The sequence below is a fragment of the Eurosta solidaginis genome, chromosome 1, assembly GCF_040869045.1.
Source record: "Eurosta solidaginis isolate ZX-2024a chromosome 1, ASM4086904v1, whole genome shotgun sequence".
NCBI classification, from domain to species: Eukaryota; Metazoa; Arthropoda; class Insecta; order Diptera; family Tephritidae; genus Eurosta; species Eurosta solidaginis.
In genome coordinates, this window is record NC_090319.1 from 349,254,713 (window position 1) to 349,282,520 (window position 27,808).

Here is a 27,808-nt window from a genome sequence, read left to right on the forward strand (position 1 = left end):
ACCCTCATTAGTACTTTTAATTTGATACCCATATCGTACAAACACATTCTAGAGTCACCACCCTAATTGCGATATCTTGAAAAGGCGTCTACCTATAGAACTAAGGACCACTACGTTTTAAATAATCATTGACACCTTTCATTTGATACACATGTCATACAAACACATTCCAGGGTTACCCTAGGCTCATTTTGCTAAATTGTGATTATTTTGTCTCCTAAGCTCTCAGCTGAGTATGTAATGTTCGGTTACACCTGAACTTAGCTTTCCTTACTTGTTTTTTATTAATTTCAAATAAAAGAGATACTGTTTTACCAATAAGATGTTCTGAAAAAAAAATATATTTGGCTTACTACTCATTGGCATTTGCTCACGAAATTCAAATCCATATTATGCCGCATTATCATCATCATTAATTGGCGCTTAACACTCGAACACTCAAAGCGCCATTTCATCTTCTCTCGACACCATTCATGATTCCGAGCCATGCAGCAGGACAGGTATAATGAGCGACTTGTAAAGCGTGGTTTTCCTCGTCAAAACGGACTTAGCTTTTCATTTGCCTACTCAGATCAAAGTAGCACTTGTTGACAAGGGTTATTCTCATTTTGACGCTGAATACCAGTGATGAAAACTTGTAAAAACTTTCAATCACTTTCATAAGTAATCGGAAAAATTAGAGGAAATTTAACGAGCTTCGTGAGGGCACGGCAGCTGAATCCAATCAGATAAGAATTTTGTAGAATGATACTGATCAGAGGGAGTAAAAGAGCCATTCAACCCAACGTACTGCATTGAGAATTGTCTAGCGCTTGGAAGCAATGGTCGAACCAAGAGACCAAAGGAGTGAGCCTTTGGTATAAGCCCTAAGGCAGTAGAGGTATGCCGTAAATATTTCAAGAGTTCTGTTGCGAGAAATCTTCTGTATGAGAGGGAAGAAGCTTAAGACATGGAACAAAAAACAGGATGGAACAAACATGCATAGCTCTCGAAATGGCAGTAGATTGATCCCTTTCTGAGATTTCTGGTGTTTCCAATGATAAAAAACCAAGTCATCCTATACTTTTTCAACATTGTGAACTGTTTGAGTTAACGTAAATTTAAGCCAGAATTTTAGCATATCAACTAAAAGGAGAAGTAAAGTTTAGCCTAAATAGCACAAGGTGATAAGATAAAATTAAGCTCACATACACCTATACTTCAAACCCGCAGAGAAAAACCTGACGGTTACGGTTAAGGAGGTACTTGATACTGTTAGACATTGGACGAATCAAAGAACTTAAATTTCCTGCTATGATTTCCCAATATTCAATACAAGCTGGATGTGAGTAATCGAAGTTGTCTGTGTTGTTTACTGAAAATGTGGTAATTTTTTTCTCCAAATTTCAAAAAATAATAAATTACAAGATTACTTTGCGGTCATTAATTTGAGAAATGAAACACCAAAATGCATCCACGTATAACTGTTGAAAACAGACATATGCAGGTATCTAACTGCAGAATGCTGTGTCTTTGTACAACTCTAAGAAGCTAAAGCGTTAGAATGACTATACGTACATGTACTTATGAGAAACAATGCATACCGATGTGTCGAGTTTATTCCATTAAAGTCGATTACATCGAATACGACAAATAATCAAACTCCAGCAGCATTACAAGCCACACCAACACTTAGCCATGTGGGAATAAACGACAGTTCTCCCGCTTTCTGCATTCGCTTTATTTTGTTTTTATTTTTGCCAAGTATAATTCAATTTCGTTAATACTGGTATATTGGTATGACGTTAAAGACAATATCAGGAGCTCATCAGGATGTTTAAATCTCAGCAAACGTTTTGCTATAAATAATTTAATTTAAATGGGTTATTTGCACATACGCTCGTGGTTTTGCACATATAAAATTGTAGCAAATATGAACTGTTATGTAAAAAAAGTTTCATATTATTTAAATATGCAACACGATGTCCGGTTTTTCGTGTATTATTTTCTATAGCTTCTTTCTATTAAGCATGACCATATTTTTCCTTGACACCACCGCCTGACAGCGGGATTTCGTTAAGCTGCTTAGCTCGAACCAATTCTACAACACTTCGCAGCAATCATTTGATATTCTAAGCACAAAAAAATTAATTTGAGGTAGGTCCAACGATGGTGAAATGTTCAAAATATGCAGCGTAACTGCGCTTGGTTGCCCAATTTTTTATTTAATTTGAAAATATCTATAGTAACATTTAGATATTTTTTTTTCAAGTATCCAGCAAACATTCGTAGTAAAAAAACAGGCAGAAAGGAGTCCATTAGCCCGTTTCTGTATCCTTGCGATACGAATTATATCGCAAAATGTAATCCTGATTCATGGTTGTCGCAAGGTAGTGTTTCTGTATGAGTGGTAAGTATGTATTTTCGATATTTCTGGCGAATTCATACCACTAGCTTCGAAGGTCGTGATAGTATAAATATGTTAAAAAGAAAATGAGTGGAGTTTCTTTGTTTGTAACTGATTTGGATTTTTTATTTTCTAATTAATTTTTATTTTATAGAAAAAAAAACAGAAGTGGAAAGGTTTTCAAAAAATCAGAAGGTAAAACTGGTGGGCATTATAAAGGCCAATAAAAAGGTGGCAATGAGGACTTTTAGGGGTCCCAAAAGTGACTCCCTGAGCCACAGTGTATAGGAAGCCGTTGCTCTTGAGCTAAATGCGGTGGAGGGAGCACAATTATAATATAACAATTTGTATGACTTAATTTTTGTTATTATACCTTTTTCGCTATTGATGACAGATCCTATGTTCCATTTCGATATGATAAATTTCGATATGATAAAAACTCACCACTATTATATCGCAAGGTGAATTGAGTGTGTTACAGAAACACTTTTCATATAGGAAGCGATACGAGCCCTGCGATAGCAAGTCGCTCGTTATTATAACGAAAGCAACGTTATCGCTCGGTATGAGCTCATTTATTAGTCTGATATGAGTGTATTTCCCTTCTTGAGATGCTTGTCCGATGTGAGCCTGTTTTCATACATTATGTGAACCTAAATAGAACTTCGATATTACCCCGATTTCGCTCATAAACAGCTCATAATTTTGTCGGACTCATTTATGTTCTTTTTATTGGGGATTAGGATTGACCAGATCAGGCTGAATTTAGGACACGTAACATTAAAAATGGGCAAGCGATCTTCATTATTGGTTTGGAAACAGAAACTTGGAAGGAAACCTATACAAGTAGGGCATAGCGACGTCAACTCTAATTAAATATATAGAGTACTCGATAGGCCAGCCAGGGCATACCACGAAGGCAGTTTTGTGCTAAATGCTGATCATTACGTAGATGATTGGAGAGAAGCTTCCGTGCTTATCTAAATCGGGAAAAGTAATACCCGTTTGAAGCTATGATTTTAACAAATTAAATTTTAAACAACATTTTTTCAAAATAAAAAATTAATATTTGTTCCAAAGTTTCTTTATTTGCTGAACACCATAAATTTCATCATATCGGAATCACAAAAGACTTCTTGTTAGAAATCAGACCTGTAAAGAAAAAGTACCAGTACAAGTCCAAGTATCAGTACCTCAGTACTTCGAAAAATGAGTACAAGTATAAGTATCGATGTACTTGTACTTGAATTTTTGAAGTACAAGTAAAGTAGTAATTCGATAAGTATTGAACTGTTTTGAAGCAGACCAACCAGCACCATACCGGTCACCTAACTTTGACAAAATAGTTGAAGAAGAGTTTTATAGGTATTTTAATGATACATCAACAGATTTCAATATGCTTCAGAGTTATCCTCTTATGAAGAACCTATCACTCAATATGAATACGCCCTCAGCTTCCTCCGACCCATTGGCCAATCATACTTCATATCTTATGAAGTTATAACATTGTGTGACCAAAAACTACCTGGAAAGTGATACCATATTTCTAGTACATATAATGAACTAAGAATGGCCGCATACTTGATTTTCCCCGTGTACTCGCATAACCGTGGGTTACGGGTAAAAAACGAGTTTTCGCACCTTTGGACCCATAGGAGCCTAAAACTTTGTTCTATAAACCTATTTTCAGTTTCACTCCGTATCAAAGCGTTTGCCGTTTTGAATCAAAAATCTATCTAAAACTGGTAAAAAGTTTAAATTCGGTTGATAACTAAAATTTCATAGAAAGAGGGCTAGTTTTTGCCCAAATGAGTGCAGGGGAATCTTTACTATTTGCTTAGCTTCTTGATTGGAAAAAGTGAAGAACAAAAGTTCTCCAAAACAACGAAAAGTTTGGTGACTTGTAATAGTGTCAATGGAACTAACGTCAACTGACATTAATTTGATTAATGCGTAGGTCTTAATATAGCAGGTAAGAGAGCGATAATTTGTTATCTCGCTTACGTTGCAGATCGTCATTGAAGTACGCATATCTATAAAATTTTGCACAAATTTCATATATAAGCCGTGCACTTTCATATTCGTTTACCAAATGATCATGCAAGTACTTCGTGTAAATATCTGGTAGAAAAAAATACAAGTTTGAGCTTTCTAAAACTATAAAAATCTACTTAAACCAGAAGCAAAACTTTTCAAAATCAACAAATGGCAAACGCTAAATCCTCTGAGTTGAACAGAAGCCTTTTTAAATCAATCAAATCGCGTTCAATCATTTCAGTTGCATTTCACAGCATTTGTAAATAAAAGTAAAAGTCAATTACATAAGCATATGTGACTTTACACTACACACAGTTTTACATAAAAGTTAATGCACACCAAAGGGGTTGAGTAAAGCCAATTACACTCAAATGCAAATTACTAAGCGAACTCAACCGCGTACTTCATTTTGAGCTATGTATGCCAAACGCTACATACTCCACGAACTAACTACTCATCTAAGCGTGCAACATTTTCCAATGAAGCCGAGAGCACTTCAACAAATTGACATTTCAATCGAATGCAGAATTATATACGCTGCGCTTTGGAATCTTTTGATTTCTAGTACGCGATGCTGTGGGGTATTCAGTGAGTATATCAAACGTATTCTTGAATGCATGTGTACTTACAGAATCATATACATATATATATGTTTATATATATGTAAATTTGTGTGTGCATCTATACCAATTGGCCACAAGTTAATACCTTTCCCATACCAAAATGCATTAAGAACCACAAAGAAGCAAATACCTCATTGAAATTGTTCATCAAGATGGCAATGACAATGATGCGTACAAATCGTTGACGAGTCATATATAGTACGAGAAGATACCCCGCAGAAAAAGTATTCATTGCTGAAAAACGGCTAATTTGTATTTGATTATTTTGCAATATTCAACGCCAAATTTTATATACTTATTTTTACCCGAAAATTATAAAATATATATATTCCGTCTTACTTACTTACTTAATTGGCGCTTAACCGTCTAAACGGTTATGGCCGTCCAACAAGGCGCGCCAGTCGCTCCTTCGCTCCGCCATCCGGCGCCAATTGGTCACACCAAGGGAGTTTAAATCGTTTCCACCTGGTCCTTCCAACGGAGTGGGGGCCGTCCTCTACCTCTGCTTCCATAGGCGGGTTCCGATAGAAACACTTTCTTGGCCGGAGCATCATCTTTCATTCGCATAACATGGCCTAGCCAGCGCAGCCGCTGCGTTTTAATTCGCTGGACTATGTTGATGTCTGCATATAGCTCGTACAGCTCATCATTAAATCTTCTTCGGTACTCGCCATCGCCAACGCGTAGAGGTCCATAAATCTTTCGAAGAACTTTTCTCTCGAACACTCCCAAAGCCGCTTCATCTGCTGTTGTCATGGTATATGCTTCTGCCCCATATAGCAGGACGGGTACGATAAGTGACTTGTAGAGTATGATTTTCGTTCGCCGAGAGAGGACTTAACTTTTCAATTGCCTACTTAGTCAAAGTAGCATTTATTGGCAAGATTGATTCTTCGCTAGATTTCAGTGCTGATGTTGTTGCTAGTGTTGATGCTGGTTCCCAAATAAACGAAGTCTTTTACTATTTCGAAATTATGGCTGCCAACAGTAGCGTGGTTGCTATATATATTCCGTCGCTTTTGACTAAATATAATTTAAAAATTGAATACAAAAAGCATTTGGATTTTGTTTGGGTGTGGTTCTCTCAGAACATTGCAGTTGCTTTCAAACACTGAAATAAGCTATCTTAAAATTATTTACATCGCAGGAGTGTTCAACGACATCTCACCAGCATCAGAGCCCTAGCAGAACTGAAAGTCGAATACACTCTGGAAGAATTCATCAACAGACTTCCAGTGACAAAATGATAACGATGGAGTGGCTGGTAATGACGGCTCAGGCAAAACTGAGAATGGGTATGCAACAAGGGGGTCTTGGATTGTCACTATAAAGTACCTGTTTCAGAACCTGGACGATAGAGGCAACCAAGTGGGGGCTTACGCCGACGATTGGACTTTAATTGTTAGAAGGAGGTTATCAAACACACTATGTATAAAGTGTGTGGATTAGCTGTTGACGCTATCTAAACCAAGGGGTGTAAACTTCCTGAATTTATACTACAGTCTATTGTGGAAAAATCGCTGGTTCTGTTGACAGAAAGCTACAACCGAAGCTTATTCTGGAGAAGGGCTTCGTTTCGTGTATGAAATGGTGGTCTCCAATGATGTTGCTCAGCATTAGACACTTCTGACACGGTCAAAAAAATCGAAGTACAACAACATAAAATGCTGAGTATGTAGCCAAGGTGGCAATATGGGTGCAAGATGATTTATATAACCTTGATGAGCACGGGAACTCCACTACTTTAACTTCCTATCCTACGTATAATAGACGACGGTGGGCCGGCTTATACAGCTGCTACTGATTCAACACTTATATTTTCTCAAAGTAATAATTATGTAGTAAGTTAATTTGAGCGGTAAACCTGTCCAACCTATTTGATAGGGCAGGGGTAGGGAGTATTCTGTCAGCCGGAAGTTTAGGCTGCTCGATCAATGCAGCGTCCCTCAGGCGTAGTCCATCGCTATTAAGAATGTGATATCTGATGGTACTTGATGCTTTTTATGTGAGGACACTTAATATTTACTCATTCGGTGAGGAAAATATCAAATCGCTTAAGGCTTGGTGTCCTCCAAAAGCGGTGGCGCTATGTTACGACTGCCAAATAGCGGTCGGTATACTTACCGTTTCCATCGGCACCGCTTTGTTCGTAACTACAAACTGTTACGGCAGACGATTCGCAAAATTTAAATAAACATAAATAAGATTTGAATTTTTGCGTGTTTTTCTTTAGTTTTTTTATTATTTTCTTTAAATAAACGTACAAGAAAAAAATTTTTATTCAAAAATATCGGTCTTATAAATAATTTCAATTGTTTGACAAGTGTTCCCCGCTTTGACAATAGCGTTGGCATAAAACGGTGATGAACGACTTTCTACCATCATGACGGCCGTAATATTTGATACCCGGAACTTCAACGTCTTCCACATAATTACTTTTACATTGCAAGATTTTTGACAACATGCTCTACCACTATGTAACGGCTGCTATATAACGGCACCGCTTCCGAGGAAACCAAGCCTATAGCCTTGTCACCGTTTATTCGAGGTCTGGTAGGGAGTTAATGAACTCAATCGCAGTAGCAGCGGACTACTTTGAATATATGTTTATTATCTGGTTATGTGGATATCCTTGGTATTTATTACGCACTTTCGAGCTGATTGCCGGTACAAATTTTGGGATTTCCTTTACCACACTTTCCTTGTTTTTAGACAGAAGGCCCATGAGTCAGCTAAGATAGCGCTGGGTTGGTACCACCTTTGGCAAGGTAACGACGACTTTCTGCTCACTTGTTCATTGTAAGCGCTCGCGAGAGCTAATAGTTTTTATAAAAGTTCATATATTCATATTAATAACGAGGTGCAAAAATATCGGTGCTTACTCCATCGACCCTGCGGAGAAAATATTCACGGTCTCTGTAAGCCTTATATAAATAATTGTAAATAATCTCAGCAGCAGTAACAAAACGAACAAAAAAAGTGTACAAGTAACTGTCCTGTAAGTGGGCATGGTGAAACACACTCATACTTTTTTCTCGATATCGCCATACAAAAGTATGTAGCCCATTTCAAAGAAAATCATCAGATGATAAGCAATTCGTTCATTGGACACCAACTTATTTTTAATTTGCAGTTTGTCTGCTTCTTTTCCTACTGGACGTGTATACATGTACATGGTACGTACATATGTATGTATATATGGTAGTGTACATATTCGGGATACAATTAATGTACGCCAGTGCGTATGATGAACATGTCAACTGCTCGTTACTCATACGCTGCGTTGGTATGCTCAGCAATTCCACATATGGATAATGATCTTCAAATCAATAAGTTATTTGAGGCGCTTAGATTATTGAACTACTTAGCTCATGATACTCTTGTTGACACAGCGTGACAGGTCGATAATTTATCAGAAGTATAAATAATATAGGAACTTATTTCCATAGGTTTTGTTGGAAATTAGTAAGAACATTGCTAAATTTGTTATGTTAGAAAAGTGTAAGTATTGAATTTATAATTAAATGACACAAAAATGTTAAATTATAACCAAACTGGAGCGTAAAGAATTAAAAAAAAAAATATTATACTCATTGGGGCACGTTTGAGCAATTTTAGTATAAAATAATAGTCTTTTAAACTATCAAAAGTTGTAAAAAATATTGCCGCCATTTGGACTGCATGCATTTGTATGATTGGAATTTAAAATACATTCAAACAATTTTTCACTACAAGTACCAGCTGTGCTACGACCGCATTGAGTGGTTTAATAGTAAATCATTTCAGTAGCTTTCCCACATGAATTCTTAATTTATGAGCAACAATTGCATAATGGGCTTACATTCTTGTTGTTTATTTTTTAAATTATGTAAAAGCAGAAAGTACGGACGGAACTGTTTTCTGATAAAATTTTTTCAGTTTCATTGGAAAATTAACATTACCACTTTCAGTGCTATCAAGGGCGGACCTTCTGCGCCTTCAAAACAAATTTCTCTGTGCATCCATCGCGGTAGTTTATTAAATTTTAGTAATCAATTTTATGAGATAGATATTTAATTGAAGATCTACCTTCCCCTTTTGCAAATATAGCTGTTAGCTGTTTTTTATAATAATTTCTTTGTTCGAGCGTCGTCACCTATCCGCATGACACGATCAATACTATGAAAACGTTTCCCAATTGTTTTTCGAGAGCTGTACAATGCCATCAAAGCTTCTCTATAAGCTTCCATGAAAGCCCGCTATCAATATTAATACAAAGGTGTGTAACCCTGGCGTCCGCCGTGGTGTGACGGGAGCATGCTCTGCCTACCACACCGAAGATCCTGGGTTCACGCCCCGGTAAAAGCAAAATCAAAATTTTAGAAATAATTTTTTTCAATTAGAAGGAAATGTTGCTAAACAGGGTCGCCCTATCAATGTCTGGAAGCACTCCTAGTGTATTTCTGCCATGAATAGATCTCAGTGCAAACTTATCTGCCTTACAGATACTGTTCGTAGGTCCCGTCCCACCAATTTCTCTTCGGAGGTTATCGCGCCTTATGTTTATTTTATTTGATGTAACCCTCTCAATCAGAAGCACCGGAACTCTCGCAATTCAGGACGGTCAATGTTCATTGATTTTTATCCCTCCCGTAAAAAAACGAGCTCTCCTTTCTAGGGTTGATTCAGACTATCTAATCACGACACCAATTTAACGTTGTAAAACGTGTGTTCAGAAATTTCTCACACACAAGAATTGCTAGATCATCGGCATAAGCCATCACTTGGCAGCCTCTATCCTGGGGATTTTAAAGCAGGTCGTTCAAGACCATAACTCAAGGAATAATCAATAATAATCCTGCCTGTTTCAGGTAAACAACTCTGAAATCTGTTGACTAACTCTACAACAATTATTTTTTTTTTTCGGTTGTTAGGCGGATTTTATTATTAACCGCTGGAAGGCCCCATTGTTGCAGACCTCTAAAGTACGGAATACATACTTGTACTTGTACTAAATAATCCAATAGTCAAGTACTTCAAATCTAAGTACAAAGTATAAATACCTCAACTTCTACTTCGTATCCGAAAGTACAAGTAGAGATATACTTACAAAATACCTTCAAGTACACGAAAGTACCTTTTCTGATAAAATGCGTCAGTTTTATTCATAAATGGAAAATCAAAATGTACAACATCTGTTATAAAATTATTGAATATGAGCAAAATTCATATTAGAAAGCAAAAATAAGTAAATATGCATACTAAATAAATATAAATTGTACAACAGCAAACAATATTAAAGAAGTTTTGTATTTCCCTTCATTAGTACTAGCATTTCAAACGAAAATAACGTCATTGATTGCCTTCTAAGGCTATAACCAATACCTGCTAAGGAAAATAAACGCTCTACTGGGGCGGAGGAAACTAAGGTCGTATTCATTTTGAGTGATAGCTCTTTTATAAGATAACTCTGAAGCATACTAAAATCTGTTGGTGTATCATTAAGATACCCGTAAAACTCTTCTTCAACGATTTTTAAAAATTGAGGGCTAATAAAGATATCATTTTCATAAATGCATACAAAGGTAAAGAATAAGTTATTAATATCTGGAGTTTTAAAATCAAGAAATAAATCAAATCTTTGTGCATCGGTCGGCCTGGGATTTCCAAATTCGATCTCCATGTGTGCTCTTGCGTTACGAGTTGTTTCAGGGCTAAAAAATTTTTACATATCAGCGGTAGACAATGTAGTGCTCGATATGTAAGGCTTTTAGCTGTAAATCAATTTCATTAGGCGGGAAGAGGTTTGATGACAGAGCGATGAGCTTCACTACTCTGAACTGTGGAAAGGGAATCGTTCAAACTAATGCTGAGAGGAACTCCGCTAAAATACAAGTACTTTGATACTTATACTTGTACTCATTTCTCGAAGTACTGAGGTAATGGTACGTGTACTGGTACTTTTTTTTTAGAGGTATGCATTGTTCTCAATGTGTTTGAGTTAAAGAAAGTGTTAGTTATTGTTGGCGTCGTCGATGTGGTTGACAGCGCAGCTCATTAAGCTATAGTGAGTCCGCCTTGGCTCTTAAGGGTATTATCTTAACATGACTTTAAATGAAACGAAAAAACTTCAACACTGGTAGTTGAATAAACAAAATCCAATTGATATCGATTACTACCGATGAAAAGCTAATGAAATCGTCCCGAAATAATCTTGAATAATATTCAGATATAATCCGGAAGTAGATCCGAAACGATATCGAATTAGTTCCTTCATCGTTACAACATTTCGAATTTGATAAAGAATTGTACAAACGTCAATCATAAAAGAGTAAAAATTAGTAGGAAGCTAATCAGAAAAGTTCTCCAACTGATACCCCAATGGCTCAGAAAACATTTTTAAATGATTTGATAAAAGTCCTGAAGAAGGCCATAAAATAATTTCAAAACCCGTTTGGCAACATGCACAAACTATAGATTCAGAATTATCTTAATTTTCAAGAAATGGGCTGGAAAATGATCTCAATATTAGACGATATTAACATATCAAACTTTAGGAGCATTTAGGAATGTTGCGATTGTTCATCGCGCCGACAATCTTGCTAGAATGCACAACTAGCTAATTATTGTCATTATTTATTGTCATTATATATTCATTATAATGACAGCTTTTAGCCTTTGATAAGTAAAATGTCTCTCAAAGGGAGAGCGCTCTGTAATGCAATCTAAGATAGGCCTACTTTTACAATGGGTTTCTGTCAGATAAGTCTTATTGCTAAATACATCAGTAAATAATAATATAAAAACTAAATGAGCAACTAATTTCTCAGAGATGGCGTTCTTAACGTTTTAAGCCTTTTTATAAAATCAAATTTTAAAATTATAAATTTTTTTTACTGTGTAACAAGATACATATGTACGTGTATGAGCGAAACTTTTCTACAATTTTTCTTGTGTCTTTCTCTCGAAACAAACTCATTTAGGATTGATGTTTAGACATTTATGTCACAGCGAAACATTTAGCCTTCGGCAGTACATTAATGAGCACGCAAAAGGAAAGTTTGTAACTTAGATAAACATATTAAAGTATAATAGAGATGTTTCGAATATATATCTACTATATCTTGTAGATATGTATGTCTATATATGTTATAACAAATATGGCATTTCTAACTGCCTAAATCACTACTTGTGAGAAGAACTTGGAAATGTACAGTTATGCAGTAATAAATGTCTATACAAAGTACATAGAAATATGAAAATATTTTGTATTTCGATAAAAACTTTAGTTCATTCATCATATTGTTCATTTATCTTTTCCTTAAAATATTACCCGTAGGATATACTGTTGTAAAATTTAGTGAAAATTTTCTCTAAACTAAATTTTCCTGACTGTCCAAAGTAGAAGAGTTTCGAGTATACGCATTCGCGAGGAGAAAGAACGGAGGGCTCATTATGGGCGTACTTACTGTCTAACTAACTAGGCTATACGGAATTCAGGAAGAAACGGTTAGGCACGTTCTCTCTTCGTGTCCTCGAGGTCAACGCTCCAACTATAAGGGGCTGACGAGTTGTCAAATCACGAGGAAATAATTAAACAGTCGCTAAATATCGTGGTACACCCATCCTTCACAAAGAATGCTCCGACGGGTTTTTTCATTTGAAAGCTGGGCTACATGACATGTACAGTTTCGATATAATTTGAAACTATATATTAAATGGGCGTCACAGATTGCCAAGATATAGTAAAAAATTATAAAATTTTTATTTACACAGCTATAACTCAAAAACGAAATGAAGTTCGCGTGTTTGTTCGCTTTGGGCTGTGCGATCAAACTTGCTTTGAGTGGAACATTCACAACATCATACAACGCGTCACTTACATAGCGTTCGCTAGCGTTATTTAGCTTCGGGAATACATTTAAAGGTATGTATGGATGTATGTGTGTATATTCATTTCATATCACCTTGACATATGTACGTATGAAGATATTTAATTAATGCAACATAAATGGATAAGAATGAATATATCTAGTAAAAAATACTCGTTCGTTAAAAATTTTAAACATTCCGTTAAAATTCTTTAGCAAATGTTCTTTTTTTTGTTTGTTTATATCTATGTTCTAATAATTGTGCACTAGAGAGATTTACAGACTCATGCTATTTGACGACCAATCCCTGCATTGGCGGTATCATCTGCTAATGTTACTATGAAGCTTACGTTTTAGTTCATTGACTAGCTTTACGTTATCCGTCAACAAAAGCAATTGTCAAATTTGTTTAGAACTTGCAGAGTCACTTTATAGCATCCATAAATTGTTCCTGTTAAGTTTCTTCCCATAAAGTTGACAAGGGCCTCATCTATTCGAACAAATTTTATTCACAATTCGATTTGCCTGAAATTTGGTATATGGGTAGCCTTTTGCCTAGATTAGTGTTTACGACACACACAAGATCAAGCAGAAAAGAAGGGAGGGAAACTTAATCTAGCACAGTTTTTGAACTAGTTTGGAGTCTGTTTTGGTACTACTCTGTAAAAAAATCAGGATCTTCTCGAAATGATGTACATAGGTACTACTTCGTGATTAAGTCGATTATCGGAAATGACCAGCTCAGGTGAGTGTTTTCAATTAATTTCTGCACCACATCGGAATTACTTTGAGACCTTTTTGGAACCATGCCGATATAATTTTGCTTTCTTTTGGGTATAAATACGAAACTGTTTAGGATGAGCCTCTTTGGTTTGCTTTCTTGAACGGCCGATATTTGCGGGTTTTCGGTTTTTATTGGGTTATTGTTGGTTTTCTGTCAAAAACAATAGCTATTGGCGGCTTCTTAATGTGTTTATCAGCAAGCTATTGATTTGCCATTGACGAGTCTACATAGTATTGTCGATTTGAATGAGTGAAGTGTCAGTGATTTCTTATTTATAACAACCCGCAACACACCCGCATATAACATACTCTTCAGCGAATCGCACTAGTTCCGAATGGCCGCAAAATTATAGCATTAAGAGACTGCACTAATAGCTCTAATTTTGTCTCCTTGCAGTGCTTGACTTTTTTAAAATTTTGATGTTCTACGAAATAGCAATCCTTACCCTTTACAGACATTTTGAACGCGTTCTTAACCGTTCAGTCGAAGGTGGTTCGGAAAGTAGTAGTATTTTAAACAATTCTCCTAGTGGCTTTGCGCAGCAGAATAGTTAAATGGCCATGGAGGTCTTACGCAAAATGAAGGGAAACCGCTGGATATATTATCAAAGAGTGCCAGGAACGCGGTGAAAGGTAACAAGCTCTGTTGCCGGAATTACAAAGCCCATCCGTGGAAAGCTACGACGAGAAAACTAAACCTTCCCCAAAAGGGCAAGAGTCACACTGTAGTATGCATATTTGCCGAATTGTCCAGGGGCAGGATCCTTGTAGGAATACTGGGAGGTAAAAATTACCGCATTGCTATCCTTAAAGACCTGATCGTACATCCGGAAAAAAATCAGAAAAGTCTTATCCGTCCTCTATCCTGGTGTGAGATTCGAAGTCGTTGAGTGGAAGGATATTGCGCTCGCCCAAAGGCTGGGCCTAGCTCTCCCGTTCGAGATTCGAATATCATTCTGGTCGAAAAAGCAGTAGAACTTGGTAACGAAGCTTTGCACGTGTGCACTAGGCATCGGAGGGGTCGTCCTTCACGTATATCGCAGCGGTTTACACGCTCATCCAAGCACCCGAAGATTAAGAGGAGCTCTTTGATGTGGAGAGCATGGTCTCCATATTTTCAACTTGTGTGGTAGATAGCTGGATAAGATAATCGTGAGTGATCTGACTTTCTCACTACCGCTATACTTAATGGCCTAGGCAAAAATCTTACAGAACTGTCGCTCTTCACTATGAGCTTCTTTTAGCGTGTGGAAGATACTATGATTAGTCCCTTAAGGACAATGCAGTGTGCGGTCCAAAATGTTTGTGCTTATTTAAGTTTTTTTGTCAGATATAAAACAAACGGGACCCTGAATACGGGTTTCTACGGTAATGCCTTCTGTCTGGTAATTTTCAGGTGAAAAACGTACACTTAGACCGTCAAAATCTTCTAAGCCATAGGTATCAATCTACCAGTGGAGCGCATCCACCTATTATCCATACATAGTTTTGAATTTGGTAACTAATTGCAAGACTAGTATTGTGAAAATCGTTGAAAATATGTTAAAGTTAAACAAATAACAAGCTGCGAAAGTCAAAGCACTTAAATATGTAAATAATTATGATTTATTTGCTTAAGAATTACTGTTGCGGTGAAGGCTCGTTGTTTCGACTATGTAAATATGTAATGCAAAATTGTATTTGTCAAAACCCCAGTTCAGTATTCCGGCACACGGACTTGCAAATATTACAGGCAAGAGCTTACTGTATCATCAGACATGGTCATGATCTTTGCCCACATCAATTTTTGTAAGTTTTGTAAAAACGTATAAATTTTCTACTTTTGCATTGAAAAAATGCTACCTGACGTGTTGTTGCATAATGTCATATTTTACAATTTACTAAGAAATTTCTTTTTTTGTGGGCACATTATTTACCACTTCCTGTTCTCTTTCAGCTTCTATGACATGCTATCAAACTGATTTATGCACGCTGACGTATATGATGTCTAAATATGTGTATGTTCTGAAGTGTGTAATAATGGCTGAAATACACATGCATCATACACACTAATACTTATGCATACGCTGGAACTCAAGACAGATTTTTATCTCACTGAGAGTTTTGACAAATGTAAATGCAGACATGGTTTTAAAGAAACAAAATTGCTGTTATTTAGAAGTAATGGCATACATACGTGTGAAAATATTTTAAAGCAAGTATAAGCATATATTAAAAATTGGGTTAAAATTAAGGTTATAAAATTATGAATTAAACTTATTAAATATTTTGGGGAAACTTGAAAGAACGCAACATTTAGATGATTATGCCTTATATATTTTTTGAAAGCTTTGTTTCTCGGACGTGGGACTGAAACTCACACTATTGTGATGACTTATCTGTTATCAAACACACTTGAACAAAGTCATGTCTTGTTGTTGTACAATTTTCCACTCTGATGTATGCATATTAGGTGGGGTCGATTTGTATGGACGAAAGTTAACCTATATCGCGCCATCGATGTTTCGGTAGGATATGGGCTCAGGAAAGAAAATTTCCACAACGCGTACCAAAAAAAATAATTTTCGAGCCTGCGAAATTTCGTTTTTTTGACATTTTTTCGACTTTGACTTTTAAGGTCTTTTCATGACCTACTAAAAAAATTTCCATATGTATACCCTGTCCGACCCAAAAATGGCCGCTAAAAACGTTGTCGATAACAGTTTTTGAAAAAAAAAAAAAAATTAAAATATAAATAAGGCTGGGTGCGAGTTCGCCTAAATTTTAGGCACCTAAACTAATATTCCACTGGAACTTTCAAGCACTGCAATAATTTAGGAAAAAGCTGTCAAAAATGTGCGAGTTGATTTGAAAACCTAAATTGCTTATTTCTGCTAAGAAAATAACAATATAGGAAATTTGTTATTTTGATGCGTTTTCACGCTTAAAAAGAACAAAGGTCAATTAGGGTTCGCGGTAAGTACCTATCCCAAGATAGCAGTTCAAGAAAATGCAGTGGCTCCGTTTTATAAGGCTCGAACATAGTGGAGCACGTGCACAATGACCTTTTCCACAATCTCGAATTCAATGCTGTGATATTGGTACGCCTCCAATAACTTCCTTAGGTCAATTAGTGCACTTGGCTGCCAAATATGTTCAGATTGCGGTCCATATTTGAGAAGGATCTAATTCTTGTGTCGCCAACATAAGCTTGAACAAAATTCAGCTCACCATCACGTACAATCGATCGGACATTAATCGCAGCAGGGATTATCGCTCCGTGATCTATGATTTACTCAAATTGAATGGACAAGAGCCATTTATTTGCATAAACTATATTGAAAAACCAATATTTTTTTTTTTGAAATTTGACATTTGAATTTAGGTTGAAAAGTATGCTCAAAAATTCTAAATGTTTATTTTGCACTGCCTTGCCGACAGTTTCCAGTGATTTAGGTTTTTCTCTATTTAGGTAGAAATTTAGATCAACTCGCACACAGCCTAAATAGAACGAAATAAAAAAAAACCTTAAAAATCAATGTCGAAAAAAGTAGAAAAAAAAAATGAAATTTCCCAGGCTCGAAAATTATTTTTTTGGGTATGCGTAGTGGCACTTTTTTTTCCTGAGCCCAAATCCTATCGAAAAATCTATGGCACGATATCGGTTAATAATTCGACCCAGTCTAATGTATATATTTATACTTTCATACAGAACATTATTATACTCAGCTGAGCAGAGCTCAGAGAGTATATTAACTTTGTTCGCATAACGGTAATCCGTAACGGCATAAACTAATCGAGATAGATATAGACTTCCATATATCAAAATGATCTGGGTGAAAAAAGAAATTCATTTAGCCATGTCCTTCCGTCCGTCCGTCTGTCCGTCCGTCTGTAAACACGATAATTTGAGTAAATTTTGAGGTATCTTGATGAAATTTGGTATGTAGGTTCTTGGGCGCTCATCTCAGATCGCCATTTAAAATGAACGAAATCGGACTACAACCACGCCCACTTTTTCGATATCGAAAATTTCGAAAAACCGAAAAAAAAAATTATTTTAAGTCAAAAATTTTATATCTTTACAGTATAACTCCGCCCTTTTTCATTTAGTTCGTCTAGAATACTTTTAATGCCATAAGTCGAAAAAAAATTTACCAATCCTTGTTAAATTTGGTAGGGATATAGATTCTATGATGGTAACTGTTTTCTGTGAAAATGGGCGAAATCGGTTGAAGCCAAGCCCAGTTTTTATACACAGTTGACCGTCTGTCCTTCCGCTCGGCCGTTGATATGACATATATAGGTAAATTAGCGGTACCCGACAGAAGAAGTTCTGGGTCACCCTGGTCCACATTTTGTTCGATATCTCGAAAACGCCTTCACATATACAACTAATGGCGACTCCCTTTTAAAACCCTCATTAGTACTTTTAATTTGATACCCATATCATATAAAGACATTCTAGAGTCACCTCTGATCCACCCTTATTGCGATATCTGGAAAAGGCGTCCACCTATAGAACTAAGGCCCACTACGTTTTAAATAATCATTAACACCTTTCATTTGATAGACATGTCATACAAACACATTCCAGGGTTACCCTAGGTTCATTTTTCTAAATGGTGATTTTCCTTTATTTTGTCTCCAAAGCTCTCAGCTGAGTATGTAATGTTCGGTTACACCCGAACTTAGCTTTCCTTACTTGTTTTTATATTTGCATGTTCGTTTATCTATTGTGAGACACACAATAAGTAACCATGCAATATTTGTGACAGATGGACGGAGAGTAATCGCATACCACAACGACTTAGTGATTCCCCAGCGGGTTAGAGGGCTTAGAATACACCCGCGGAAGATTTGCCTGTCGAAAGAAACAACTAGAAATCCAAATTGATGCAAGGAGTTGCGTGGAGTTGCCAGCTCAACATAAAGCTTCTCCAGCTCAATTGTCACTTACCGTGGCGAATTCTGTTTTTTCCCAGCCGAGGCTCTGGCGACCCCAAGTTCCTCATAGAATAGGGGGTGAGAGGGCGGGATGACCTAGAAGGTTTCATGTGATCATACCAAATCGTTTCCGGGATAGTCGACCTAGTACCTTAATTGTGCTTGTTACCGGAACATAACGGATCTGCATCCGGCAAATGACCATCAAAATTGATACCACTACCCAAAGCCTTCTTAGTGATTCCGATCACAAAAGACACATTCCTGCCAATGATAAGCGAGCTCATGTATACGGCAGGTTGTGTCGTTAAACAATTGGTAAAACTAGCAAGGGGTATGACCTACAAAACGTAGCTTGTCCTGTTTAAAAGAAAAACAAATATAATTGATGCTTAACGGCACAACGATAAGGATATATTCTGAAGCCAAGTATATTGGCATTATACTCCACAACCATTACGTTAGATCAAATGAAGCTCTGACAGCACAATACATCTGCAAATGGGTTTTGAAAAGATGGTGTGGACTGTCGTCGCATATTATCCATGGCATGCATAACACAGTCTCCCACCTATACTAACGTATGCAGGTATTGTTTGGTGGAACGCACTAGCCAAGAAGAGCAATCAACATAGGGTTGGGAAGAAGCAAGGGCTGTCGTACCTGGGTATTAGGTGCGATAAGTGGTGCATCTCAGGAAGGGTAATTGTAATCTAAACGGGCAGAGGTACTTTACCAGATAAGGATAGTATGGTCCAGACATCAAAGTAACGAAATTTTTCAACATCCATTCCGCCTTTAGGGCATAAGAATATAACATGATAAAGCAGGATATCGTGCGGAGATATCGAGCTTCGCTGGTGTCCATGAGACATAAAACTGTCCTACATTGCTTGGTCTGATGGCATGGCCACAGATACCGAAGATAATGAATTTACAAATGAGATACTGCGAAAGTTCCGAAATAGGTAAAAACGAGGCGTTCATCTCCATACGACCAACGCTGTGGGTGGTAATTGCGAGGTCTCAAGGTCCTTATTTCCATGTTTGAATAGAAAAGCAACAGCCTTCCTTCTCAAGTTAAAAAAAATCAGCACGGAGAATACTTACAGGTGTCGTCATAGGTAATTTCGTTTTTATACCAGTGCTCCGACCGTGGTGCATATCATTAAGCTCCCTCTGCAGAAGCTTTCCGAATTAGGGGGAAGAGAAGTCGATTCATCACTTTTTCTGTCGATATTCAGGACTGCAACCAAGACGACTAAGATTTGTGGGTGCTCGGTTTTGAGAAAGTCTCGACAACAAAATGAGAAAAAAATCCGCTAGGGACGGGCCGAATAATTTTGGGAAAAGTGTACTGACCGGATGAAATTTCGCAATCAATTTCGAAGAGCTTTCCCACTAGGCTGCCATCTTAATACCTAAAACTTTGTTGAGAACCCAATGATAGTGCGTCTAATTAGGGTAAAAATTCCGAACGTGAAAACTTACACATATGTAGTTCAAAGGACCGAAATAATGCAACTGAAAGAAAACTAGATCCGCTAGGTGCTACAACGATCGAAATAATTAAACATTTCATAAGAGACTTGAAATTTTGAGATATGTTTTTAAGAAACAATTGAATGAGCTAGATATCTGAAATTTAAAGCGTTACTTAGAATTTAGTGGCAGTTTTACATCTGTGACAAAAACTTTCACGAGGTGTTACATGGGTCAAGATATTTCTGATAAATTTTACTGATACTATGGAATCTTGCAATCAATACCTGAAATGTAGTTGAGGTCCCGATGATAATGGACTACAGAGAGGGGAAACATTTCGAAATATATATAAGTTTGGTACCACACGGGGAATTCTACGGTCAAGCGATTCGTAGTTTCTCATTGAGCTACAAAACGGTAACACATATGTGGTTCTGGGGACCAAAACAATGTAACTAAAGGGAAAAATGAAAAGAAAGTAAGAAACTTTAAGTACTCCCTTCGTATAAATGGACCAGAAGAAACGTAAAATGTCTACTTATACAAAGATATAATCTTATTGCATTTTGATATTCAAATTTTAACTTTACCATCGTAAAAATATTTATAAGGAACACAAAACGAGAAAAAATCTCCAGAAACTCCGGCATCGAAAAATTCTTATTCATTTCAAAAAATTTAACCCATCACTAAATATTTTTGTGGCACTAATTTTTAAGTGAAAATACGCAGTTAAGCTTCCATATACGTTGATAGAAATATATATATGTACTATAGGAAAATTTGTGTTTAAAATTGGACAAAATTATCTGTCAATTCAGCGATAGAATTTTTTTAGAATAAATCATAGAATAAGCTTCAGGTCGCTAACTAATCAATTGTTATTCATGCTTTACCAACAAAACCAAATCTCCTTATCGACTGAAAATTGGCAATGCAATGTCTGGTGTCTAATATAATTTAAAATATAATGTAACATTTGGGAAAGATCAACGTACGCAATCATTCTAACTTCAGCAATTTGACTTCAAACAGCTATATGATATACATATTTACATATAAATGTATGGATTTCTTTTACCCAAAATTGCAAAGAAAATCGCAGATAAAATTGAAATTCCTCTTTCATCCGTTTCCATCCCAATAGATATCCTTAAATACAGACATATGCACAAGTACATACATATATTTTTTCATACATACATAAATTGAACGCGCATTTATCTTTAAAAACATCAGATAGCAGTTAAAGCTTTACAAAATTTAGCAAAGGAAGTTAGTAATGGTATGGTAAGTACCACAACAGCGCTATATCGCTTACTGTGCTACGAAATGGAAAGGGGATTAAAATGGCTGCTGCGTGGAAGGAAAGCATACATAGGTTCATGATTATATGTCCTAAAAAGATACTTTATACATATGGACGTGCGAGCTAAACACGGGCTTAGTATACGTTTAACAGTTATTTTGACATTTTAAGTAGAAAAACTGAAAATGTTGTTATACCCAGCTGTACTAGTAAAAAGCGTATTATAACTTCAGTTGGAGGGGGTTGAAATGGTGTAAAGGAATCTATACTGATGAAGGAATCAAGACTGATGAAGGCTGAAATTGTCAGTGTCGATTGCGCCATACCCTCTAATTGATAACGCTGTATATGGACGAAAAAAGGTTCAATGAATTTCTGTTTTATTGCATTAATTATGTAGAGAGAAAAATTTTGGCATACAAATATTTTTTGGATGTCGACTTTCTTCTGAAACACTTTAAGTAGGCTAAAAATAAAATTCTAAAACGAACCATTTTTATATCTTTATTTCTTTGCCTATTACTCGAAAGAAAAGGCGAGAGTACGAAGTACTCGTGAAGTTCGATTTGGAAACATACAGGTGTACGCCTAGAATACAACTCTTTTTAAGTTAACAAGGACTGAATTGAAACCAAAACAGAGGTAACTTTACCAGGAACAAATAGTTGCGCGCTTTTTGAAAAAAGCTTCGCCGGTACCTAAGACAAGTTATTTTTTTATTATCGGTTTATTATTGATAGCAAATTATTATCGTCGTTCACAAATTGAAAATACGCCGATTACAAATTCGATGAGAAATTCATAACTTTGAATTAGAAAATTGTTAACATTTTTGTTAACGAAATCGATAATTTTCTAATAACATGCCGATAAGTTTACGAAAACTAATTGATATCGTTTTGATAACATATCGATAACTTTTCCCCGGAACTGGCCGGTCTATGAGGAGACTGAATTAGTCCAGAATTTAAGAGATCGATAGCTTCTTTGATAAAAAATCTATAACTTTTCGATAACACTTAGATAAGAAAATGTAAATAATCCGATAACAAATGATAGCATATCGATAACATGCTTACGACTTTTCGGGGGTCAATAAAAAATGTTCGAAAATAACGGAAAATAAAATTTAATTTAACATAATTTAATTTAATTTAAGTTGGTTGAGTTTAACTAAATTTAACGTTATTTAATCAATTTAAAACTATTACTAGTTTAGTTATTGATAAAAGGGAAAAATTAAAAACTTTACAAACGGCGAAGTTTACTAGATTATATTTCTCAGTTTCACTTCTTCATTAGCTAGCTTCTCGGGAGCTTCCCTGCAGTAAAAAAAAGTCAATTGCAAAAAAACAACTATCTTATAAATAGTTATTTTATAGCAATTGTAGGAAATAGAGCACTTTAAGCACACTGGCGAATAACTAACGTCTAACTACACCCTAAGTCTTGCAGAGGAATCCAAAATTGGTAAAGTTATTTAAAATGTGAATGTGGCAACACGGGTGGCCATGACAACTATTAGCTGTTTTATGCAAGCAAAAGAAAATTAAAATTTGCAAAAGTGACGCGCATTTGTGAAAATTTTAAATCAATTATAAAAAAGTGAGTATTAAAAGCTAAAATATGTTGAAAAAAGGTGCAAGTGTTAGAAATCAGCGTAGGTTAGTAAAAAAACAAAAAGAAATTTACTTAAATAGGCTAACAGTGAGTGATGCAACAAATGCAGTAACAGCGCCAGCTGCATCGGCATTTGATGATTCGGTGCCTCATTTTTCCGGTCATGATTTTCACTGTGAACTTCAAAACACTGAGCCACAAAAATCTTTAAAAGATAAGCTACAAGCCTTATATTTTAAATATAATCCCTAGCGAAAGTTCTTCGAAGAGCTTTTGCAAATCTTAAATGAGGAAAATTTAGATGTTCCTCTAAGCACTTTTTCTTTCGAGGAGAATGCATCTCCCGTGGATATAAAATCAGTTTCCCCTGGTTTTTATATTCATTTTGGTTTGGAGAAGCAGATTGCAAAAGCTTCGGAAGTAATTTCGACATACGACGAGATCTTGTTCGATATGAATATTGACGGACTTCCATTGTACCGCAGTTCCAAAGCACAGTTGTGGCCGGTTTTGGTGAAAGTGGTGAACATACCAAATATCTCAGTTTTCCCTATTGGTGTGTATCTGGGTAAAGCCAAACCAGACTGTATTCAAAGTTTTTTTGCGGACGTGGTTAGTGAACTTAAAGATTTGTTAGAAAATGGGTTTGTTATTCAAAATAAATCGATTAAAATTAGAATCAGAGCCATCGTTTGTGATGCGCCCGCTAAGGCCTTCGTTTGTGGAATTCCTGGCCACACTTCATCTCATGGATGTTCGAGATGTGTCCAAGTTGCCAAAAAAATAAATAACGTGCTTACGTATTCTCTTCAGAGTGGCGAGCTCATAAGTGGAGCCGACTTTTACTCTAGGAAATATCCTAACCATCACAAAAAAATTTTCTTAAACAGCAAAACTCCTTTCGAAACTTTGCATATAGATATGATTGATCAGATCCCTTTGGATCCAATGCATCTCGTGGAATCACCCCAAGATCCAAGAAAGATGCTGCTGCGATTAGTAGACAATAAAATTTGTGCAAGAATTAGCAACTCTAATAAATTAAATATTTCTGCACATTTAAAATCGCTTGGTGCATATATTCCCAAAGAATTCGTTCGGAAACCACGACCTTTCGATGAACTTGTACACTGGAAAGCCACAGAGTTCAGGCAATTCCTTCTGTACTCTGGTATTTTAGTTTTAAAAGAAAATGTTAGCGGTGATTTTTGTCACCAGTTTCTTTTACTACACATTGCCTGTAGAATGCTTTCTTGCCCAAGGACTTGGGAAAAAAATATGTCTGTAGCTCACAACATTTTGCAACTTTTCGTTCAAAATTTTCAAATAATTTTTGGCGAAGACAGCGTATCGTATAATGTGCATGGGTTGCTTCATTTAAGTGAAAACGTTAAGCATTTTGGGCCCTTATACAATTTTTCGGGGTATGATTTCGAAAATTGTTTGCAAAAACTTAAAAGTTACGTTAAGAAACCCTCTAAAATTTTACAGCAAATATTTAAAAAAGTACAACGCGAACCCATTTTGCAGCCTACTAAAACGCACAAATTAAAAGAAGTAAATGGACAAATAATAGGTTTTGATTATGAATTCCATTTAAGCACGCAAATGTCAAATAGCTTTTGCTGTCTTAAGCATAATATACCAGCAAAAATAGTGGGGTTCGAGATGGACTCAGGTTTGGTAATTCTAGCAAGGAAATTAGTAAACGTTAGGAGCTTCTTTACAGAGCCTGTTGATTCTTTCTCTTCCCTAGGTATATGTATCGCTGATTATGACACTTCGCAACCTATATATAAATACAGCATTCAACAAATGGATTATAAACTCATTTGTCTCCCTTATGTAAATCAATTTCTTTTAGTACCATTGTTGCATACATCAACATATTCACAATGAGTCGAAAAGTCAACTTTATTCAGAAGAAGAAGCCTGCAGTGGATCAAAACATCCCATTTAAAGGTACATACATACATATTACTTTCACTTTTTCCAACCATGTTTTTAAAAATAGACTTAGACCCATTTTTAGAGTGCCCAGTTAACTGACATTATTCAGTTATTCACTTAGGGCATTACATTTTTTATATGCATACATCTATAAGAATAAACATCTTATTTCTTTTTCAGAAAATAATAAATGCGAAAACTGTATAGATTCCAAAATGCTTCGCGAGGAAATACAAGAACTTAGAGGTAATTTGATAACGATCATTTAACATTATATTATTATGCCTCTTTTTCACACGCATATGCGTTTTCGCTTAAATTTTGTATGAAAAGATAAGCGCACAAATTTAATTTTCCATGCAAATGCATAAAAAAAAAAATAGGCATAATAATCACATAGGTATATATGTGTCTAAATATTCTAAACTATGAAAATTTGTATTCATTTAGGCGTTGTAGAAACTCAAAACAAAATTATTATGCAGACGTTGGCAGAACACATCATATTACTAAAGCAAATTATATACCAAGATTCAATTTCGGACGATATGCTGAAATCTTTTCCTTTGAAGTCATTAGACGAGTTGAAGGAAATAGATGAAAAAATATGTCAAGATAACAAAGCAGTTTATGTAAGTTATACATGTATCTGCATAACCATTGTATGTACATATGTATGTAACTTTGCCTGTACATATGAATGCAGAGCAGTAGTGTTGTTGTCAACTTTTCGAATAATTCAAGGTTCGATTCGAGCTCAAGGCCAGAACAATAACTTTTTTCTAATGATAATTATTGTTATTTTTTAATTTTTCTAAATTTGAAAAATTGTATTTTCGAAGGGTGCTAAGCCGTCATCATCAGTACGCGTTCTACTTACTATTGTTATATTGTTCGAATTTTTTATAACTGTCGAATAAAAAAAATTTTTTTGAATAGTCCCACCCTTTTGTTTACATAATAAATTTGTCTCATGTCTTTGGCAGATCAAAGCGCTAAAAACGCTACTGAAGGGGAAATTGACAAAAAGATAGATAACGTATTCAGCACCGAAGTCATCATCGCCATTAACATAGATGGAATCCACGGAAAGCAAGGACTAAAGGAATATCGGCAGTTCTTCGATACTTTATTAGGTAACGTAATTTTTATTTACATATTAGCCTTATTAATTAACAATAATGTTTTTTTCATACAGCTGCAATTGATAGTCCGGATCCAACTACTGAACTCCGGCGTGCGTTTGCTGTAACAAAAAAAAGATACTTTCACAAAGTATCTATACGAAAAGCTGCGGAGAAAAAGCGTAACACCGAATTAACTTCGTAAACACTTTCTTTTATTCTAATTTTAGTTATTATCATACATATCGTTACCCTAATATAGAAAGGACCTAACACATATTTTATTGCTTTCAAATTTAATTCTAATTTCAAATTTAATTTAAAATACATTCCTATGGCTCATTCCATTCCGCGCAGGACATGATTTTTGATTTCGATGAAATTTTAATATGTTGTTCTTTGGTCAAAATAATGAAACACGGGCTTTTTTTTGATTGCCTTAAAAAAATTTCTTTTCGGATTTATCAGCAATTGAATTCCATAAAATGCAATGGGTATATTATTCATCCATTTCTTCAACTGTCAATAACTTTGTCAAAAATTAACCGATTCTCTTGATTTTTTCTTTGAAATGTTCGTAATTATAGTTACTTTTATATAACTTTATAAACAATAGCATATAGTTTTAAAACAAATTTTTGTTTAGTATTTAGTAAAAATTTATGACTTTTTTCAAAAATTAAGTTCTCAAAAAACGTTATTTTTTTTTATTAAACTTTTTCTATATTGAGTGAACAGTTCATATTTTAACTTGGCTAAATATCCATTAGCCAAAGCTCGTTGTTTTCGAAATATGAATTTTTTAATATTTTATTATTAAAAATCATAAAAACCTTAATACATTAAAAAAATTTATTTATTTATTTTTGTAAGTAAATATATTGAATTTTTATTTTTACGTTAATACATATACATATTTAGTTTTTATAAATATCAATGAAAATGAATTTAATAAATAAAATGTAAATTTTTATAAAAAAATTACTTTTTTAATAACGGGTTTACATCTGGTTTTTAGCACCTATTAATAAACTACCATCTTTCTAAATAGCTTATATGTAGTATCTAACACACTAGGTACTAGCTGGTTTAAAGGTGTGGGTTTAAATCTGATGTTTAGTAGATACTAAGAAGCTACCATCTTTCTGATAAGCTTATATATATTTTCAAATAAACTAACTACCAGCTGGTTTAAATGTAGTCAAAAAGTAGCCATTGGCTATTTTTTGGTTGAAAAGTAGTTAGTTAGTAGGTGGTTGGCATCTCATGCAGAGGTAACCATAACTGTCCGGATTCCGGCCATCGTCGAACAAAAATAGTTAGTCCGCGTATATGAAAATTTGCAGTAAATATACAGCTCTGGTTGATTGGTAAGCAACTTAAAGTTAATTTTACGTTAGATACTTCTCCTGCAGGGTTAGTACTGAACTCGAAATCTCCGGCACACATACTTTATACTAGTGTAAAGGCAGATGCTACTCAGCCATATGAATGTCCCGCTGTTCGCTTTGAAATTCGTCTCTAAATATTGCCTTTGTGTTGATTGATATTCCTTTATTCACCATTTAGGTATATACTAATTCTATATGATTTTTTTTTTAATCTAAATTATGTGGAATAATTTGAGGCGCGCTCTAAAGGCCTTGTTACATTGGGTTTTTAACGTATTGCTTTTATAATCAGTACTTCCGTTGTACACTATTATATCAATATTA

The 27,808-nt window shown here is 35.4% G+C and overlaps 2 protein-coding genes across 10 annotated transcripts in view; one reads left to right on the forward strand and one right to left on the reverse strand.

The window, feature by feature from the left end:
- The window catches only part of Octbeta2R (Octopamine beta2 receptor), a 733,310-nt gene that overhangs the window by 198,323 nt on the left and 507,179 nt on the right, over positions 1–27,808 (reverse strand). The gene's annotated exons all lie outside the window — the stretch shown is intronic.
- On the forward strand, positions 22,939–26,574 carry LOC137244660 (uncharacterized). The gene is made up of 6 exons (XM_067773986.1): positions 22,939–23,004; positions 24,884–24,981; positions 25,150–25,215; positions 25,420–25,601; positions 25,956–26,105; positions 26,168–26,574. Exons 2-5 carry the CDS (start codon positions 24,915–24,917, stop codon positions 26,001–26,003), a joined length of 363 nt encoding a protein of 120 aa, XP_067630087.1. The 5' UTR covers positions 22,939–23,004; positions 24,884–24,914; the 3' UTR covers positions 26,004–26,105; positions 26,168–26,574.

Coding starts and splice junctions, on each gene's coding strand:
- LOC137244660 (XM_067773986.1), top strand. CDS start 24,915: ATGAGTCGAAAAGTCAACTTTATTCAGAAGAAGAAGCCTGCAGTGGAT. Junction 24,982..25,149: donor TCAAAACATCCCATTTAAAG/GTACATACATAC, acceptor TTTCTTTTTCAG/AAAATAATAAATGCGAAAAC. Junction 25,216..25,419: donor GGAAATACAAGAACTTAGAG/GTAATTTGATAA, acceptor GTATTCATTTAG/GCGTTGTAGAAACTCAAAAC.